This window comes from Oncorhynchus nerka, linkage group LG20 (genome assembly GCF_034236695.1).
Source record: "Oncorhynchus nerka isolate Pitt River linkage group LG20, Oner_Uvic_2.0, whole genome shotgun sequence".
In the NCBI taxonomy this organism is placed as follows: Eukaryota; Metazoa; Chordata; class Actinopteri; order Salmoniformes; family Salmonidae; genus Oncorhynchus; species Oncorhynchus nerka.
In genome coordinates this window covers 67,428,244-67,449,146 of record NC_088415.1, presented here as the reverse complement: position 1 = coordinate 67,449,146, position 20,903 = coordinate 67,428,244, and the positions used below count along the sequence as shown (strand labels likewise).

At 44.5% G+C, this 20,903-nt stretch overlaps 1 protein-coding gene across 1 annotated transcript in view; it reads right to left on the bottom strand.

The window, feature by feature from the left end:
* LOC115103000 (cadherin-2-like) overlaps positions 1-20,903 on the bottom strand; it is an 88,416-nt gene that overhangs the window by 38,225 nt on the left and 29,288 nt on the right. The window contains exon 3 of the mRNA XM_029623524.2: positions 554-774. Coding sequence (XP_029479384.2) covers positions 554-774 — 221 coding nt within the window. The remainder of the gene's footprint in view (positions 1-553; positions 775-20,903) is intronic.

The window sequence follows — 20,903 nt, the reverse complement described above, 5'->3', positions numbered from 1 at the left end:
CAAGAGGGATGAACACTTTTGCAAGGCAATGTAAATAAGGTATTTCAGTTTTTGTCATTTAATCAATTGTAGAATAAGGCTGTAACGTAACAAAGTGTGGAAAAGGGGAAGGGGTCTGAATACTTTTCGAATGCACTGCCAAGACTGTCCAGTTTTGATTTCTATTTGCCATATATATTACAACTGTGCTGTGATGTTTCACAGAAGTTCTGAACCTTTCTATTCTCATGGTTTCTATGGATTGTAAATTAAAGATAAACCGTTCAGCCGTTCCTGAACCTGCGACCAAAAACAAGCTACGTATGGACTGTACCAAAACATTAAGTTTTAAATAACGAGCCTCCATTCAGTATCGCGGAACATCTGCTACAATTTAGGGAACAAATCATCTGTTTATGCTCCTACGAGGTTAATAAGCGGAATTGGATGCAACGGCGGAATCCGAATTGGAACATTCCACGTTCCACAATGCTACTCAAAGTCACAAATAAACAACAACTATTAGAGAGAGAGGGGGTAGGAGAGAGGATGCATGTGGAGGTGTTGGACGTACCTGCTGGTCCTGGCCTACAGGGGGCGTCAGTCTCACTTGGGTCTGCCATTGCTGCTGATTGGTCTCGTCCCTGGCTACGATAACTAGGGGCACTGTAGGGAGGGTGGACAAGGTCAAAGGCCTGAGGGCGTAGACGACCCCGTCAGCCTCTATCCGGAAGTTGAACGGGTTACTGCACTCGAACCGCACCAGTCCACCTCGGCCGCAGTTCACAAACTTCACTGTAAGAGAAGGAGAGGGGAAACAGAACATGAGATTGAAGCTGAGGCAACCTGGGAGCGAGAGACAGAAAGACAGCGAATAGACACTCAAACAGACAGACGGACATTCAGACTACTCCCACACCACTCACAGACTGTGTGGTATAGTCCACAAAGGTTCTCCAATTCCTCCTAAAACTCATAAATAATTTATGTCAAGCTGCACCACAAAGGTATTGTTCTAAACAGGTGTGGTAGAGAGAGAGAGAGAGAAGGAAAAAGAGAGAGAAAAAAGAGAAAGGGATAGAAAGCTAAAGGGCACTTGCTGAATACAACTTTGAAAGCTAAAATGGGAGTCTGTTCGATGACTGAATGTAAAGATTGTTTGTTTTAATATTAACAGGAAAAAAAGGAGAAAAGAAAGAAAGAAAGCTAAAATACCAAAACATTGCACTTTAAAACTGATGTGCTAATTAGACTGTGGCTAAATGAACTGTTGGGTCTGGGTAAATAGAAGCATCAGCTTCAATGAATAAAATAATAATAATTGATTTCATTATTATTTATTTCAGCTCAAGTCGTTGCACAGTAGCTTTCTCCCCAATGACAAACGCGGATGCTTCGCCGTGGTCGGCTAGCGATCCCAACTCTCAGGGAGTGAGAAGTGTGTGATGTTTATTTCATAAGTGAGTACACATGCACACGTACACACACAGCTGCAGTGACACACACACACACATGGCTCCTGGGAGCTCTAGTACACAGTCCCAGAGCGCTTCAGTGGCAGTGGTCTGACATCGGTTCATGTTACAAGTGAGTGACAGTGCATCTCAAACACCCCACCTGCACACACACACACACACACAGACTCAGGTACACAAAAACCTATGCACACGCACATGCACACATACATAAACACTTCAATATTCCAGTGCTTGTTCAGTGCCTCCTGTGTGTAAAGATTTCCCTGACAGCTCTGTTTTCTGTAGCGGTGATAGAGAACAGAACCCAGTATACAGATAATACTGAAACTCCTTCAAGCTAAAGATATTGTGGAGGCTGCACTGATGCCATTTTGAATTATTAAACCAGATGTGGAATGACTTTTTTTAAGTATTGAAGAAGTATTGAAGCTGTGACTTCAGAGGGTCTTTACATTGGAGGCACAGCAGTGTGAGGTAGTGCATTATATGTGGAGGGAGGGAGGCTGAGCCCTGGCTCTGAACAGGAGCTAAGGTTTAACCCCAGGCCCTATTGCCTGGGTACTGAGCAAGGATGTTGGTGAAAAAAAGCTAAAATAGGAGCTACTATTTTTATTTTGCAGACTCGCACAAACACACACACACACACACACACACACACACACACACACACACACACACACACACACACACACACACACACACACACACACAGTACACACACACATACACACACACACACCGAAATACAATTCACTACCTACTAATAACCTTTCTGTGACATAGAGAATTAACACTGTCGTGCTAGTTGAACTAAAGAGAAAGCCTTTTGTGTTCGCTTGCTTCCGGCACTCAACATAATACACAAAGTGTACCAGTTCCTTTCTATTCCGGAACATAAAGCAAAATGGCTAAACCACCACAGCAGGAGCAATTTGACCAATGACAAAGAATTGTGAAATTCTGAAAATTGGGCAAAGCATAAAGAGAGGGGAAAAAACATTTGCTTAGTCAGACTGTTGATTTTCACAGTGGACACAAAGGTGTCCAGTGGAGTGTACCTTACCAAATTAACCTCCATGTCCTCACCAAAAGCACACAGAAATACAGGCCTTTTTTTTTTTTAAAGGACATAATGTTCACGTAATTTTCAAAAACCTGAAAACAGAGGAGAGGAGAGAGACCTACAGATAAGTCAAGAGAAGAGAGAAAATAAAGAAGGTTATAATTAATAAATACTATACAAGGACTGAGCCCTGTTGGGAGAAACAGTTGAAAGGGCCCTGGATGCAACCCATTACATTGTGCTAAACAGATAAAGCATCACATCTGCCAACAAAGCCACAGCATGGTACACTGGTCTGCTGCTCCTGAGGAATTGCCATTCATCTAAATATTGATGAAAAGCACACAAAGGTGTCTCAGAGAGTGGCTCGGCATTGTGGGGGAAAAAGCAAAGAGTAAACACTCTATGTAATGAAGATATACAAGATACAACGGGAGGAGAATCTATACTGGAACCAAACACACAACAGGCCTGTATATTGACCATCTGCACACTGCACAGAGATGTTTTTCAAGCAACCTCATCCAATTAGTCATTTTTTTGTCTTTGAACCTGGAAAAGCAGACTTCAGAGCGCTAAATGACCTTGGTTAGCTGAAGGTGTTTCCTTCCAGCCACCCGTCTGTAAATTCAAAGCCTTCAGGCAATCAACTCAACAGCAGTAGTCCGGCTGATGCTCAGACACATAAGGCAGAATACAGAGAGAAGTGTCAGAACGGCTCAGCTCACAATGACAGCTTCGCAAAGGTCTACTGGGTGGATGAGACTGTATCATTAAAAGGGAGAGGTGATACAATCTAATTCACACGCTCTATTGCTAATGAGGTATATTGATTGGCTGGCCGAAACACTCTGTTTGTTGTGGCCTATAGTATCAAAGAGATGATAAGAACCTGATTAGTGTTAATATTGCTTCATCTTAATGGTCATTTATGGGTCTAGTCCTGGCTAGCTGCTGAGCTGAGCCTGGTTGGTCGCTCCCAATTTAATTACAAACAGGGCTACAATGTTGCTCCCTGTGTGTTTGAGGATGTACAGTGTGTGTCTGGGTGTGTGCAATACCATGGGTTAGCCCGGTGTTTCCCAAACTCGGTCCTGGGGTCCCCAAGGGGTGCACATTTATTTTTTCTCCCTAAAGCTTGATGATTAGTTGATTATTTGAGTAAGCTGTGTATTACTAAGTCAAAAACTAAAACGTTGGGCCCCGAGGACCGAGTTTAGGAAACTCTGGGTTAGCCTGTATTTGATTGTAGTGGTTTCCCTGTGAGCCTTTGTGGCACTGAGGCCTGTTGTTGGAATGCTGAGCTCTAGTTCTCTAGCTCAGTCTGAGATTTGGCCATGTGAACACCTCTGGGAGGCCCTTCAGCAGCCAGGCGCCATGGCAATCGCTGTGCAAATTCTCAGCAGGCAGCACAAATTCCAATAATAATGAATGGGGATGTCCACCGTGTGTCTATTCATTTATCAGCCCGAAACTCCCATAGCCTATAGAAGACAGGAGCAGCATTTACTAACCCTGGATGTTCCAGTTTATCTATATCTAGATTTATCGTCTCCCCAAGGTATAACGAAACTTAAAGAGATCCTTGCTGACACCACCACCACACCCTATTAGACATGTCGTCATGGCCACGGGGCCAGGGAAATAAAGGTCTTTGGTTTGGACAGAAACGCCGATGCAGCAGAGAGAGGGGTATATACTGCTGCTGTTAGGGGGGGAAGAACACAGGCCAGTCAGCAGAAAGGCCAGTCCAACTAATGCCCCTTGCCGGGGCACAGAATTACCTCCGACTCAACAAGCCCATTCACAGGCTTATAGAAACCCCCGCAGCTGACTAGCAACACAAAAAAATAAAACAGCTAACCTTCCCAAAGTGCCACTCTTTTGTCTGTCTCCATCCTTTGGTGTCACTAACAGACAAGCACAACTACAGAGAGCAGATAGAGGGGGGGGGGGGAGAGAGAGCGAGAGAGAGACAGAGACAGAGAGAGATTCTACATTTTCTTAATTTGCAGCGTTCTAGAGAACTGTCACACGGGACAGCAGTTTTTTTAAAGACCTAAGACCTAAAATACAGTATCTCATTCTCATGCAGCCTACCTCACAATGGGAGCACATAAAGAGGTCGCCTGTCGTAGCCTAACGCCGAGACAGTACATAAAATGTTTCATAGTCTTTACCTTTTTATGCCTGTCTGCCAATCCAATATAGTGGCACTAAGTTAGTAAAAAGCTGGTCCCTGTAATGTGCTGTAAATGTGGCAAGACTGATTACCTCGCGGCCTCCCGGGTGGCGCAGTGGTTAAGGGCGCTGTACTGCAGTGCCAGCTGTGCCACCAGAGACTCTGGGTTCGCGCCCAGGCTCTGTCGTAACCGGCCGCGACCGGGAGGTCCGTGGGGCGACGCACAATTGGCCTAGCGTCGCCCGGGTTAGGGAGGGGTTGACCAGTAGGGATATCCTTGTCTCATCGCACACCAATGACTTCTGTGGCGGGCCGGGCGAAGTGCGCGCTAACCAAGTGTTTCCTCCGACACATTGGTGCAGCTGGCTTCCGGATTGGATGACTTTCAACCTTCGTCTCTCCCAAGCCCGTACGGGAGTTGTAGCGATGAGACAAGATAGTAGCTATTAAACAATTGGACACCACGAAATTGGGGGGAAAAATTCAACAACAACAAATTACACACACAAAACAAAAATAGACTGAGCACCTCGTCATGTAGTTCGTCCTGATATTACCATCATTCATCCCCAGCTGGTGATGTCACTGACAGGCGTAAAATACTCAGCATAGGTGTTTCATCAGTCGCACTGGCAGAAATGCAGAGCCCGGCGATTGCTCCAGAGATGATCCCAGCGGGCAAATGCCAGGACGCCACTGATACAAATGCATTTTCATGAACACAGATCACCAAATCGAGTTCATGCTCATAACGCTGGGCCTAGATGGCTGCACTGGAGATGAGACAATGCCATATATCACATAGGCTCTAAATGAACTGTGCTCAGCGGAATGTCCATTGTTTACAAGATGGTGGCTAAGCTTAGACTTGGCTAGGTCACATGCCGGTGCCTCAATTAAAATCAAAGTGCTAAGAAAGACACTCTACAGGAAAATGAAATTGTGGCTAAATTATTAAACGGCAATTTGGCATCAAGTTTGAGGCCACAAAACATTTGTTTTCTGAAACATTTACCATGAAATTAGGACTTTCTGCTATTGCGCCCTTCACAATATTCTGTCCTATAATTGTCCAATTATTATATAAAAAGTGAAAGTAACACCATACTGATGCTTTTGAAGTATCATAGCTTGATACTACCCATACGTATGCATGCCTGTGTACTTCGTTCCCATTTGGTGTTTAAGCTTTTCCTCTGAATACATGTTCTATACCCTCAAGGCTAATATGCCATTTTAGCTGGTTAGCCTTTAGCTTTTTATATCAAAGCTTTTTTTCCATCTTAAGAATCTTAAACCCATTCAGTCTGTGGACATGAGGCTCAAACAGCAATGTCCTTGCGATGAGTAGCAGGGAACTGGAGGGAAAGTAAACCGTTTACAGTTGATGTCTGGATGTCGGAATGACAAGGCTGGTCTCTGCCAGACAGGGGCCCTGCTTGAAGCGGTATTGCTAATGCAGAGAACTTCAAACGTCACAGAGAACCATGTGTTAAAGGCTCTGCCTAAAATATGTACAGGATTCGCAAACAGAGAAAGATGGAGAAATGTCGACTTGCCCCACAATGTCTTTCTGCAAAATAAACGTGTGGAAAAGGGAAAAGGCTATCAAAGTCATACGGGCTACGCCATAGGCAGCAGCCGTACTTTCTTATGGTGACCAACTCCCACGACAATGATGTGTTATTGCAGAAGCACCGTCCTGAAACCGAGGCTTCAGTTAAAGGCTGAAAACACACTACCAAATTGCATTGATACCCCCTTTCTTTACCATGCACGCCCACACTGGCACAAACACACTCGGAGACACAACCAGCACAAGCAGCATTATCATAGCAGCTAGCAGCGATATCCCATGCAGGTCCTTTTCAATCTCAGATAAACTGACCTATGGGCTCTCTGGATATGCTAAACGGACCCCTTGCCCTGAGGGAATAAAACAGCCCTGTTCCATAAATGAGGTTCTCTCCTGTTCTCCTTTCTCTTAACACTTAGCATTTCTCTCACGCCAGCACATGACCACTGGCTCTCCCGGGAGCCAGCGGACATGTCTGACAGTGAATGTATTGGGAGGACAATAACAAGGTAAGACGATCGACTCCACGCCAGTGCCCAACAGTCACCTCCATTTCCTTCACAGAGCGGGAGATGCAGATCGCTTCTCTGGATCGGGCCCATTAAAGTACAAAGTCCCTGTGTTGTTTGGTCGAACCTGGAAAATTAGCCTTAGCTATCTCCATTGGGATACCATCGTCAAATAAGGGCCTTTAATTCTCATGTCATTCTCATTGACTGGGGTGTTTTTCTGTACGGAATCAGGACGTTCGCTGTTGTGTTCTAATTGCTATGTTCTACAGCTAGAATGTAGAAATTAGCCATAGTCATCTCCTTGTTAGGTTCATCATCATATGAGGACCTCTTATTTATGAAGGCTGAAGAGCTTTTGAAGATATTTTAGTCACTGAATGAAATGCTGTCTGTTAGCTGCTGCTAGAGGGAAAATTATTTGAAAGTAAACGGGTTAGTGTGAAAAGAGATATCACGTATTCAGATGTTCAACAGTCTTTGTTTGGTAAATGAGATGATTCTAGTGTGTTTTTTGGTGTCACGGGAGCCTAGCCTAGCGTCTAGCTGGATTACTGTGTCATCGGAGCCAAGAGCTGATAATGGCTAAGCTACATCCTTCTTTACTTATCAGCAACATAGCTACTGGGATTTGGGTTCTGCGAGCAGAGCGATCAGGACTGCCGCTTGATACAGCGTTTCAGGCTTAAAGGAGGGTATTAAACTGACCACATTATTAAAAGGGTGTCAAATAGCTCTCAACAGCTCTTTATGAAGACTTTAACATGGCTAGCTAGTAGCTAACTCCATGGTAATACATACAGGTGAATGGAGTCTCAGATCAACATGAAAATATGATATTTGACCTGCTTAGGAAGCTAACACTTCTTAACACTGTCTTCCACTCTGCTTAGTAGTGTCCTGAGTTTCTTCTGACCGTGTGAAACGGTCAGATCATGTGTTGAAGGAAAAATACCCACTCCTTTGAAGGAGATCACCAGCAGCATCACATAACCTCGAGCATATTTTACACCTCCTTCACTTCACATTCTCTGGGATCAAAGGGAGATAATGAAAACCTATTTCTTTGAAGAATTAAAATGGTCGTTTTAACTGTAAAACCGTGACGAGGATAACGGAAGGGTCAGTGTGTGTGTCCATATAAAACCTGTCACGTCCTGACCTGAGTTCCTTTTTTACGTCTCTGTGTTAGTTTGGTCAGGGCGTTAGTTGGGGTGGGCATTCTATTATTTTGTATTCTATGTTTGTGTTTCTGTGTTTGGCCTAGTATGGTTCCCAATCAGAGGCAGATGTTTATCGTTGTCTCTGATTGAGAACCATACTTAGGCAGGCTGTTTTTCCACTATGATTTGTGGGTAGTTGTTTTCTGTCTTTGTATTAGTTACCAGACGGAAATGTTTCGGTTGTTCTTCTTGTTTACTTTATTTTGTAGTGTTCAGTTTAGTTGAATAGAATGACGAACACTTACCACGCTGCATATTGGTCCGATCCTTCCTACTCCTCCTCAGAAGAGGAGGAAAACCGTTACAGAACTACCCAGCAAAAAAGGTCCAAGCAGCGTGGTAACCAGGAGCAGAGGGTTCTGGACTCCTGGACTTGGAAGGACATTCTAGACGGCAAGGGATCCTACACATGGGAGGAGATCATGGCTGGTAGGGATCGCCTCCCATGGGAACAGGTGGAGGCAGCCAGGAGAGCGGAGGCAGCAGGAAAAGGGAACCGCCGATACGAGGGAACACGGCTGGCAAGGAAGCCTGAGAGGCAACCCCCCCAACAATTTGGGAGGGGGCACACAGGGAGTGTGGCAGAGTCAGGTAGGAGACCTGAGCCAACCGCCTGTGCTTACCGTGGCGGGCGTCGTACTGGTCAGGCACCGTTATGCGGTGGAGCGCACAGTGTCCCCAGTACGCGTTCTTAGCCCGGTGCGCTACATCCCAGCTCCCCGCATCTGCCGGGCTAGGGTGAGGATCCAGCCAGGGCGGATGTTGCTAGCCCTGCTCTCCAGACAGCCCGTGCGTCTCCTCGGGCCAGGATATCCTGCGTCAGCTCTGCGCACTGTCTCCCGTGTATCTGCACAGCCCAGTGCATCCTGTGCCTGCGCCCCGCACGTGCCGGAGTCGCCCTTCACTCCGGCGCTGCCAGAATCTCCCGGGGTCCCCAGTTCGAGGTCGGCGGCGAGGGTCGACTGTGGTGGAGTGGGGTCTACGTTCCGCGCCAGAGCCGCCACCGCAGACAGATGCCCACCCAGACCCTCCCCTATGGGTTTAGGTTTTGTGAGTCCGCACCTTTGGGGGTGGGGGGGGGGGGGTTGGTACTGTCACATCCTGACCTTAGTTCCTTTTTTATTTCTCTGTGTTAGTTTGGTCAGAGCGTTAGTTGGGGTGGGCATTATATGTTTTGTATTTTATGCTTGTATTTCTGTGTTTGGCCTGGTACGGTTCCCAATCAGAGGCAGCTGTTTATCGTTGTCTCTGATTGAGAACTATACTGAGGCAGCCTGTTTTCTCACTATGATTTGTGGGTAGTTGTTTTCTGTATATGTATTAGTTACCAGACGGAACTGTTTCGGTTGTTCTTTTTGTTTACTTTATATTGTAGTGTTCAGTTGAATAAAATTACGAACACTTACCACGCTGCAAATTGGTCCGATCCTTCCTACTCCTCCTCAGAAGAGGAGGAAAGCCGTTACAAAACCGTTGTAACCTCTCCTCCTCCCATTGGCATCTGACTGTAGCTGGCTGGGCCGACAATGCCCAGACACCTCTAGACAACGTTAAATCAAAGTTATTAGAAATAAAACCATTGAACTTTGTGTCTATAATTGATTCCTTTAACCTTGCATCCCCCCTCTCATAAAGGTCATTCAATTTTAATTGTGCTTCCCTTGTTCAATTTTAACTGCTGAACATTGCTCACTCTGCCCAATCGCCACCGTCCGCCTTCCAAGGGAGGGAGGGAGCGAGGGCAGTGAAAAGATATCTACGTGAGGTTAGATGCCAGAGGGGCAGCTCCTAAGATGCCTTTTCAAAATCTGATTGTGAATAATAAGCCACTTTCCATGACGACATGCATTGCACCGTACTGCACCATTGTGTATAACAGAGGCCATTTCCCACTGACCTTACAGTGGGGGAAAACCCATTTGCCCAATGTTACACTGCTTTCTGCATCTATTTCAAATGGGCTGTGCCATTACAGAACTTCTGATCATTTGACACATGCCAGCTCTGGAATAGAAGGGTGGGAACAATGCAAGAAATACTGTGCCATCATATACAATATAAATACAATTTTGCCCAAAGTAATGCATGTGATATGAACTTGTTTAGATTCACTGTCAACATAATATGATGATATTATATCACAAAACATTTCAAAACAAACATACAGACTCAAACAGCAGAAAGAGCCAACTGTATCTCTCATAGTCACAGACACACTGCACCAGTGACATCCAATTTTCAAAAACATGTAAGTGAAATGCTTTCACTCTTAACACTGTACTGGAATACCTGAAAACACCTCTTGAAAACCACTCTGGCACAGTAGAAGGGCAATTACTGAGTCCACTCAGTTTGAGCAACATGGTAAAAGCAGGCCAAACATGTCATATACCTGTATAAGACCTTACTTTAATGTACCAGTACTACAACTGCATCATCCACTCAGAACATGGGGCTCTCACATTTCCATTTGGACGAGATTCGGAGAATAAAGAAAACCTTGAAAGGAGAAGGGCAGCCATCAACCTTGTCATCATCAGCCAATCATTTTGAACCCCGGTGAGGAAGGCTGGGTCAAGGGCTGGAGCCAGTCAGAGAGAGGGAACATATTTCTGTTGGCTACATGGCTGGATCACGAGGGGGCTGACCATTAAAGTGCCTGAGTGCAACCTGTAATGGGGCATTAGCCGGGGCTTTTGATCTGAAACGGAGGGCTTCAAAGCCATTCATTTTACCCCCTTGATCATTTCTGTCAGAATGCCTTTGTTATATAAAAATATAAAAAAAACTGTGTCAGAGAGAAAAACCCAATGATAGAGTGAGTTGGTAGGTCTCCACTGTGGGCATGTTCATGGAGACTCATAAGATGTTTTAATTATCCCTCCAGTGCAACGGAAAGGTGGCTGTTGTCGGGTTGTTCCTCCCAGCAGGACCAGGCTGGCTGGCTGGCTAGCCTCAGCTAAAATGACACACACAAAAATCAACCGCTCAATTCAATTGTTTTGATTCACTATCGACAGAGTGGCATGTGGCTGAAACGAACACTGATCAATAGGTTGAACCCACTCAAAGGTTCAGATCTTCTGATTGAGGGGTAACGTTGTCATAAATAACACCCTGAGAGACATGTAGAAAGACAATGGTATAACTGCTGTCAGAAAGTATAGCTAACACTGCCGTGGCAGAAGTAGAACATAGCATTAGGGTTCAGCGGAGGCATCTGCACGCTCAAACAGACATGATTTGCATCGCCACCCAATTCAAATGACCTCTCAGCACAGCAGCTTGTTGGGAGAAATTCTGTTGGGGTGTGGAAACGGACAGACTGGCGTTGAGCAGCATTTCAGAAAGTCCATTCAGTGAGTGTGTAAATTGTCAAACAATGTGCCTTTTCACTCATTCCAGCCAAAAACCCATCCCCAAGTATTGCCGCGTCTCTGCCAAGTTTTCAGGCACTACGCCTCTCAGCTGCTTGACATGGGTGAGCTACTGAGCTTCACTTGACAATGAAATCGTTAAGGATGGGAAGGGGGCAATTAACTGTTTGTCAAGTCATTTATGTTTGAAAGCCTTTAGAGTGTTGAATTAAATCAAACTGGACTTGCCATCATTTCTGTGGTGGTTTGGAGTGGGATCTACACCACTTATAAAACAGAGTGGTGAATATAAAACATACCCAACTCCTTCAGAGGTTTAGCAAAGCTAACAAGAGAAAAAAGCTCTTGACTAGAAAAATGCGACATCATTTGAATAGTCATCATAAAGTGATTGAGAGCTTGTGATGATCAAATAATGAATACATCTATGTATTTAGATGACTACGTATTAAATCAACGGGAGAAAAAGCAGCACCGTGACAATGCAGGATAAAGATCCCAAATCATAGAGAGCAATACAACTCTGATTAGTGAGGGACAAAGGCCTTCCGATTCGAAAGTAAAGAGTAAGAAGACAAAGGAGATTTCCCAGGAGCTCCGTGAGAGAGCCAGAGAGAGAGAGAGAGAAAGATAGAGAGAAAGAGAGAGAGAAAGAGAAAGAGAAAGAGAGAGAGAAAGAGAGAGAGAGAGAGAAAGAGAAAGAAAGAGAAAGAAAGAGAAAGAAAGAAAGAGAAAGAAAGAAAGAGAGAGAAAGAAAGAGAAAGAGAAAGAGAGAGAGCCATTTGTACGTTATCAATTCGGATAAAATTAAGACTCCTGTACATTTGGGCGTGATTAAATCCGACAAATTGTCCAACCTCCTGCGCTTGTGCTCGACATACAGTTCATTAAACAACGCAGTCTCGGAGCCAGCCAGTCAGCCAGCTCCATCCACCACAAATAATAAGCGTTACGCATGACAGAGGGACCACACGTTTGGTGGCCCCGTAATCACACACATGACACGCCCGCGCATATCTACACACCACAGGCCTAACACAGCCAGATGAATCCGTGGGCCTGTGAATTGCACTGTCTACAAGTGTTAATTCTTATTATAAGTGTCTTATAATCCTGTAATAGTATCTCATTACATAGAAAAACACATTTCAGTCCCCCAGTCCGACCTCTGTGTTGAGTAACGACACAGACAGACTGCCTCTCCCTGTTAGCCTATACAGTAGCATGAGGATCAAGGCTCTCGGACAGAACACAATGAATATTCCCAATTACATGCACTAGTACCCACTATCTGTTCAACTTGTCATTTGCAGACATGTCTTCAGATGTCAAGGCAGTCTGTCCCTTGGATATAACCCCCAAAAACACTTGGATTTAACAAACAGACTACAGATGTAGGATCTTCATTTGAGAGTTTGCTACAGAAGGAAAATGATCCTGCAGCAACAGGAAATGTGAATTATCATGTGGATTATAATTAATTAACATTTTTGTAGGGGTTGGGGGGAGATCCAATCTGAAATGGTTAAGTGGAAACGTCAGAAGCGTTTTTAAACCTCAAATACACTACAAGAGTACATTTCCTCCACTGCAGACAAGTTCTCATGCAACAGAGTGATCAAATTAAGATCTTGTAGGCAATATTACAAATCCAATCAATACTATGTTGGGTGCTGTTCTATGTCATAAATGAGATTCCACCTAAACCTAACTTGTCCAATAAAAATAACATGCTTCATGTCTTTAGATTGGTGAACTGAATTGAATTTTGACTGCTCTACTTATCGCTACATACATTCCGTCTGGGACTGCCATCGTAGAAGTCGTTTCTGCTGACGTCAAAGGTAGGGGGGGGGGGTACAAAACATGTCATCCGCGAATGGATGGTCTCTAACCAAATATTAAACCAAATGACTATATCCAAAATGCTGCTTTACCCATCGGTTTCTGGCACCAATCAAAATGGTTTGAATGTGTTCACATAGGAGAAGTTGTTGGGGAGGAAATCAAATCCAGACTCATCTTGGAGAAGAAACGTAAGTAGGCGTGGCGTTTGGCCAGAGCGAAGTTGATTTGTAGCCAGGCAAGTGCATTTCGGCTACCTTTAACAATGTGCCCAAGAAAGAAAAGAAAACTGAGACTGAAATTGTGCCCAGTGAAATTACGTTGAACAAACAAGGAATAGACGTTGAATTGACGTCTGTGCCCAGTGGGTCTGGAGAAGACCAGAATAAGATAACTAATAGTCTTCATAGTATGCTCCTCTCTCTTGATTGATTTACTAAGGCTAAGGAAAACACACTCAGATAAACTGTCACGCCCTGATCTGTTTCACCTGTCCTTGTGCTTGTCTCCACCCCCCCCCAGGTGTCTCCCATTTTCCGCACTTATCCCCTGGGTATTTTTACCTGTGTTTTCTGTCTGTCTGTGCCAGTTCGTCTTGTTTGTTCAAGCCAACCAGTGTTTTGTTTCTCGCCCTCCTGACCCCTGCCTGTCCTGACCCTGAGCCTGCCTGCCATCCTGTACCTTTGCCCCTACTCTGGATTACCAACCTCTGCCTGACCTGACCCTGGGCCTGCCTGCCACCCTGTACCTTGGCCCCTACTCTGGATTACCAACCTCTGCCTGACCTGACCCTGGACCTGCCTGCCGCCATGTACCTTGGCCCCACTGCTCTGGATTATCGACCTCTGCCTGCCTTGACCTGTCGCTTGTCTGCCCCTGTTGGTACAATAAACATTGTTACTTCTACACAGTTTGCACTTGAGTCTTATCTGAAACCTGAAATAAATGCATACTTGATGGAACGTAAATTAAGTTGTCTAGCATTGCTGTTAACAGCAAATGTATAGGTCTAATCAGTATAACACAGATGGACAAGCTGTTCTCCAACATAAAACCATACGAGGGACAGGAGATGAACATTGAATCCCATCCAAAAGAATATCCAGCTGCTGCTTGGAATGTAATTCAAATACACGATCAATAAAAATGCGATATTGACACAGCCTACTTGTATTTGACATTTCCATGTGTTCCCAAAGAGACAGTTTTGCACCACTTTATGACGGCCAGAACATTTCTCATTATCAAAAAAATTAAACAGGCAGTATCTCCCTCACTCCACCTAGCTTCCCACCCCCTATTAACACCACCGACCCGTTGACCCCTGTACCATAAACAACGAGGCACTGCACAGGACAAAAAAACAACAACGTTTGTTTGTTTTTAAAACAGTGAAAAAAATAAACCCTAGTCTTCTGAGGGGCTTGGCCGAAAAATGAAAACCTGCTTAGTTAAAGAGGAGGAGGGGGAAAAAAACTTCCTCAAAACAATGGCACTGGAAAAAGACAGAAAGAGACCGAGGGGTTTTTCAAAGAAAAAGGCAGGAGGATTAGTGCAGCTGCCAATACAGAGGGTAGGCTGGGTGTGCATTCGCCAGCCACCACACATTTGAATCAATACGTGTCAAATGCAGCTTGAAACACAATTAGTGTGCCGCTAAAGAAAAATAAGGAAAAATACACTCAGGGAAGATTAAAGGATGTGCACAATGTTCCTCTCAAAATCGTTCAAATTCAACACCTATACAGGCTTTTCAGACACATGACAGCTTGTTATGCGCCTGCTCAAGTTGAAGAAAGCAGAGGAGAGCAGAGCAGGGAGGAAAGCAAAGAATGCATCTGTATGAATATCCAAACACCTTCTCAATGTGTCTGTCAACTCCACTGAGCCCTTTGTGCTGCTGTGTGGGTTTCCTAAAGATATCAAGCGACAATAACTAGGATACATAACACACCATAACAGACATGGCATCTCATCTCACTACTAACCTACTTCGACCTGCTAGATACTAGATTCCACTCCCCCACCCCCCTTCATCCACCGCATAAACTTAGTGGCTCAAAAGAGATCAACCAACTGAGTGTAATGAAATTGAGAGGGGGGAGGCGGGGAAGTGGGGGAAGTGAGACTGGAGGGGATGGAGTATGGGGGTTAGCGGGATCATCCATCTGTGCAAGCAATAATGTCTGTATCTGCAGGCTGGTTGAATCACACTTTCAAATGGATGGCACAGACTTCTGTAATAGCAATGATGGTCGGTCTCCTCGCTGTTAAAGTAAATAAACAAATAAATCCTGCATATACAATATACAGGAAGCTATATGAGATATCCTGTACACGGTGTTGTGTGCAGACGGTGATGTACAGTATGAATGGTAATCTATAACAGTAGCCTCTGTTATCCTAGTGGTTAAGTGTGTTGGGCAAGTAACCGAAAGGTCGCTGGTTTGTAGGTGTAGGTTGACTAGGTGAAAAATCTGTTGATGTGCCCTTTAGCAAGGCACTTAACCCTAATTGCTGCTGTAAGTCACTCTGGATAAGAGCGTCTGCTAAATGACTCAAATGTAAATATACAAGAGGAAGGAAAACACACTGCAGGTCAGTGGAAATGAAACAAGACGCTATCTCATGTACAGACCGGATGAGGTGGTTATAGATCTTTGTTGGTGCCATCTCTCCCTCCCATAAAACCTCTGAAGGGCAGATGTAGCATTCATTTGTGAGAGACAAAGGCATCGCATCTTTCCATCAAGGCCTGTTTCTCACTTTTAAATGCATGACTTCCTTTTTTTACATGGCAGCAGAAGCATCTCCTACAAATTGGCGCACTGTATTGTTGCAGAGTGAGTCATAGCTTAACCTAACACAGAACCAGACACTGGTAATTTAGGATGCACAAAGACCTTTTCTAAAAGGCTCTTATCAAACAGACTGTGAAGTAGATCCTATTTTATCCCCTTTCAAAGATATTTGTTGGAAAATCAAAATGTGTCATACAAATAAGAATGTCACACATATTTGTCGATGCCACAGATATGTGAATGTATAAGACAGGTGGCGTGGCCTGATTGTATAGGAGTCCTAATCCAGGCAGTACATTATCCAGGCTCTTTACTACACCCAAAACAACGTTCATCCAGGCCTCCCTACCATAGATATGATAAAACCATGCTTTTGGAACATCACGACGCCAGGACAGCGGAGTCAATCACCACCTCCGGAGACACCTGACCTCTTTCAGGTGTAGGATAAAGTAATCCTTCTCACCCCCTTAAATGATTTAGATGCACATTGGTACATTAGGTGGCACCAATTTATAAATGTATGGCTAAATGCTTAAATGTAAATGTAAATGACTAGCCTGCAGGTTTTGGTTTCAGTATGTAAAGCGGTTTAAATCCCCCTACAACAGTCATGTTGTAGGGGGATTTGTATATCAGTATGTATGGCTGCAATAGACCAATATGGTAACACTGGTATGGGGAATATGTATACCTCCATATATTTGGGTATGACTGTATGGTTGGTTGGCTGTATGGTTCAGTCATAGACCTAATAGTGACACCGGCAGTACGTACAGAACCAGTCCAAGGTATCATGTAGTATCCAAAAAAAAGTGTTAAACAAATAAAAATATATTTTAGATTTGAGTAGCCACCCTTTGCCTCGATGACATCTTTGCACACTCTTGGCATTCTCTCAACCAGCTTCACCTGGAATGCATTTCAATTAAAAGGTGTGCCTTGTTAAGAGTAAATATATTTTGATTTAAATGTTCAAATATATTTTGATTTGTTAAACACTTTTTTGATGACTACATGATTCCATATGTGTCATTTCATAGATTTGATGTCTTCACTATTATTGTTCAATGTAGAAAATATTCACACAGAAAGAAGAACCCTTGGATGAGGTGGTGTGTCCAAATGTTTGACTGGTACTGTATATCAATCCATATGTATTGGTATGTCTGTAAAGCTGTATGTCTGTCTGGCTCTGTTCCATATGGAGAGCCCTCTTAGCCTGGTTTAATCAGCTGAACTGAGCGGGTTCAGCCCAGGATATGTAGGCCTACAGCTGTGCTTTATTAGACACAATGAAGACCAGATTAGGGGATCTGGGAAGGGGAGAACTGGGGAGAACGGGGGGGGGGGGGGGGGTGAAATGACTCCAAAAACATCTGTCCTTGGTTTGTCTCGGGCTCCAACACCAAACCGCAAGCATGACCATGTACAAATCTGTCTCCACTTGTAGAGACACGACAAGCAGGCAAGTCTGTGAGAACGTTCTCAGACCTTGGGTTGGTTTTTTACACTGACTGTGGCTCCTAGGAACAGTCTGTTGCCTGGATGTTGATAGCAAGTTAACAATGACTTCCGCACGCCGCGTGGAGCCGTGTGGAGCTACAAACAAGTCATCATGTTCTAACTAATCAAGACGATGATGTATGTATATGCACTGCTCTACACAAGCTCTAAATATTCACGATAAGCCCCAGAGAGGATATCACCGATGCCTCTGTCTCTCTGATTATGACCTTAATGGAAAACAGTTTGCTTCTAAAGATGAAAAACTGCTGTCTCAATGTTGTGTTTTCTGTACTGACCATGTCTTTTGTTGTGGGTAAAGTCGCAATGGCATTACTGTTCGATAACAAAATCTGAAGATATTCTGTATACATTCAGTAACATGATAAGACTATTCCTGGAAGATGTGGGTTCGGTGCAACATAAGACGACAACATTTTGAGTGAGAGGAAAAGTGTGCAGAGTTCTTTAGCAATTTCAATGCACTTTTATGACAAAAAAAAGAGAGTCAACTATAAGTTACTTTTTTGAGCTCTGCTAGGTGTGCCGTTGAGGATCTAGAGCAAGCACACTTGTAGTTGTTAAGTTCGGAACACAAGCCTGCACCCTCGCCATCACACAATTACAGTTTTTCTTTACGCAATCCAAAAATGATTCATTGTAAAACACAATCTGGGTCAGCTGGGCATGATTTGAAAGCGTGTTCTATTGCCAACATGACTAGCTAGGTTATAAAATATGATATTATAGTGTTTTTTACAAGGCAATTCAGGGAAACAGATGGTAATTTTGATGGGCATAGAAAGGCGTCATGAGTGCATTCAGGTGCGTGTGCCATGGGACATTTCATTTACAACAGACATTCTGTTCAGAACAACCCAGTGTATGATCCCATGTCATCCTGGAATTGTACATCAAACATAGTGATCCTAAACGTTGACACTGTATCTGACAAGAGTTTTAAAATTTCGAGATGTGAAGCGCACATTTTGAACTCACATGGGTTTGGCTTGCTTGCATGACATCAAAGCTGTATTTATTATAATCCTCAACATCTTATTTTTCAAAATACATCGAGTCATGTTAATTGACAGCATTTTACTCACTCAGACAACAAAAAATGTTAAAAAGTTGTCCAAATACCGGGTGGGATGGGGGCAACTTTTTGTCGCAGGCAGTGCTCAAGTTCAGAATGTCTGTCGGTCAAAAAACCCATACAGGGTCGGTCCACGGCATCGCAGTGCTAGAGGCATCACTACAGACCCGGGTTCTAATCCCAGGCTGTGCCGCAGCTGGCCGCGACTGGGAGACCCATGAGGTGGTGCACAATTGGCCCAGCGTCGCCAGGTTAGGGGAGGGTTTGGCCGGCGAGCTGAAATGTCCTTGTCCCATCGCGCTCTAGCAACTCCTTGTGGCTGACTTTGATCGCCAGTTGTACAATGTTTCCTCCGAGACATTGGCGCGGCTGGCTTCCGGGTTAAGCGAGCAGTGTGTAAAGAAGCAATGTGGCTTGGCAGGGTCATGTTTTGGAGGATGCATGGCTCTCGACCTTCGCCTGTATGGGAGTTGCAGCAATGGGACAAGACTGTAACTACCAATAGGGAAAAAAAAAAAGATAAAACACTGACAGCCAAAGCTCTGACGCCATGTATATAGTATGTTACGGTACTGCCACTACGTTCCAATTTAGACGCTTATTAGAGTAAATTGAACACGATAATTGTTTGGTAATTAGACAATGCTTTTAGAGCAGGCATGGCGATGCATTTTACCCAGACGTTAACTGGGTTATAGAGCTACAGGAGTGTAGGTAAGCACGATGCCTCCACCTGAGTCACTCTGAAGACTTAAGACCCTGAGAGAGTGAGCGAGACAGAGAGTGAGCGAGAGCGAGACCGGGGGGGAGACCAGAGACAGAAGGACATAGAGACAGAAGACAAGGCAAGAGAATGGAAAGAGAAAGAGATGTGCTATGTTTGGTCTGGCTAGCTTCGTCATCCTTCCATCCCGCCTCACCAGTCCCTACCTCTATGACAAACAGACAGACTGTGGTTCACAGCGTGTCATGGGCACCGTGGAAAGGAGCTTGATCAGGAAGACATTCCACTGCCATTATAGCTCCTCTTTCTGTGTTTACAGAGTGGCCCTTTCTTCTCCCTTTGAACAGCTCACACACGGTGAGTGAGATTAAACAACAAACCACATGGTCTGTCGTAGACTAATCCACTGGCCAGTTCCCTATGTGGTAGTACTTTGTCCTGATTATTTGCCACAGGAGGTGGACGCAGGCCCAGATAGAAAGACGCAAAGATGTTGTTGTCGTTGTTTTGTGGGAAGACACTTGAATGAAATACGCTTGCACCTTGCAAGTATCCCCTTGCCTTGGATGTGATACTTTAAATCCTGATTGATACTGAGTACGCTGTTCTCATTCATGGGGGTAAGACTAAAGGCGGGGAAATCTAAACTTGGCAACGGCTGGCCCTCTAGCTACAACATAGACTGACTGGGTACAAGGCTGTTGCCGCTTTGCCTCCGGGTTGGAAAAAGTCGGAGGATTAAACTGTGCCAGGTGGCGTCCCATTTTCTTCAACAGTCCCCTGTCAGGCCTCCAGGTACAAGAATAGCAATTCTGGAGACTGGGATTGAACCTATTCTTCTGAACATGTGAATAGCAGCCGACCAGGAGCCTAGACTGTGGCTAGTCCTGTTAGCCAGATTACTGATCAGGGCCTCTTCAGAGGCAGGCTCAGGGCTCCAGGGCAGGTCTGCCTGTCTTATAGTAGTCCACGGGCCTCTGACTCTGTTTAGAGTGAGCTTGTGCATTCAACTAGTCAAAGTTCATCATCGTCTTTATCGGATGATAAAACTCTTGCTGTTTCTGTTCTCATTTCTATTCCTCAAACATAACGCGTGATGTTACGAAAGGGAAATGATTCCCTCGGTCTTCTCTATTTTCTAGGAAGAGCTCGCTCGGACAGATATTGAAGAATGCGTAGCCCTCCATGGTTGTTAATAGGGTAGGAAAACTAACTTTAATATCACAGTGTGTTAGAATTTTCAGTGGTGTGCCTGGAAGGCCTGAGAGGCAGTAATTCACTATCCATAATACACAGCAAGCCACGGCCACACCACACTGTATTTCTCACATTATACAGTTCAACACTATAGGGGTGTATAGCTGCAATAAACAACCCATAAAGCAGACACTTTTACAGTCTTACCAATTCTATGATGTCAGCATTGTGCCTCCTGAAAACCCTCTAAATGTCTTAACACTGTGTGCGTCGCCATCTCTAATCGTTCCGCGGTAAAATATGACTTTGATCATTTGTGAAGGTTGGCGCTGGCTGCTCACGTGATG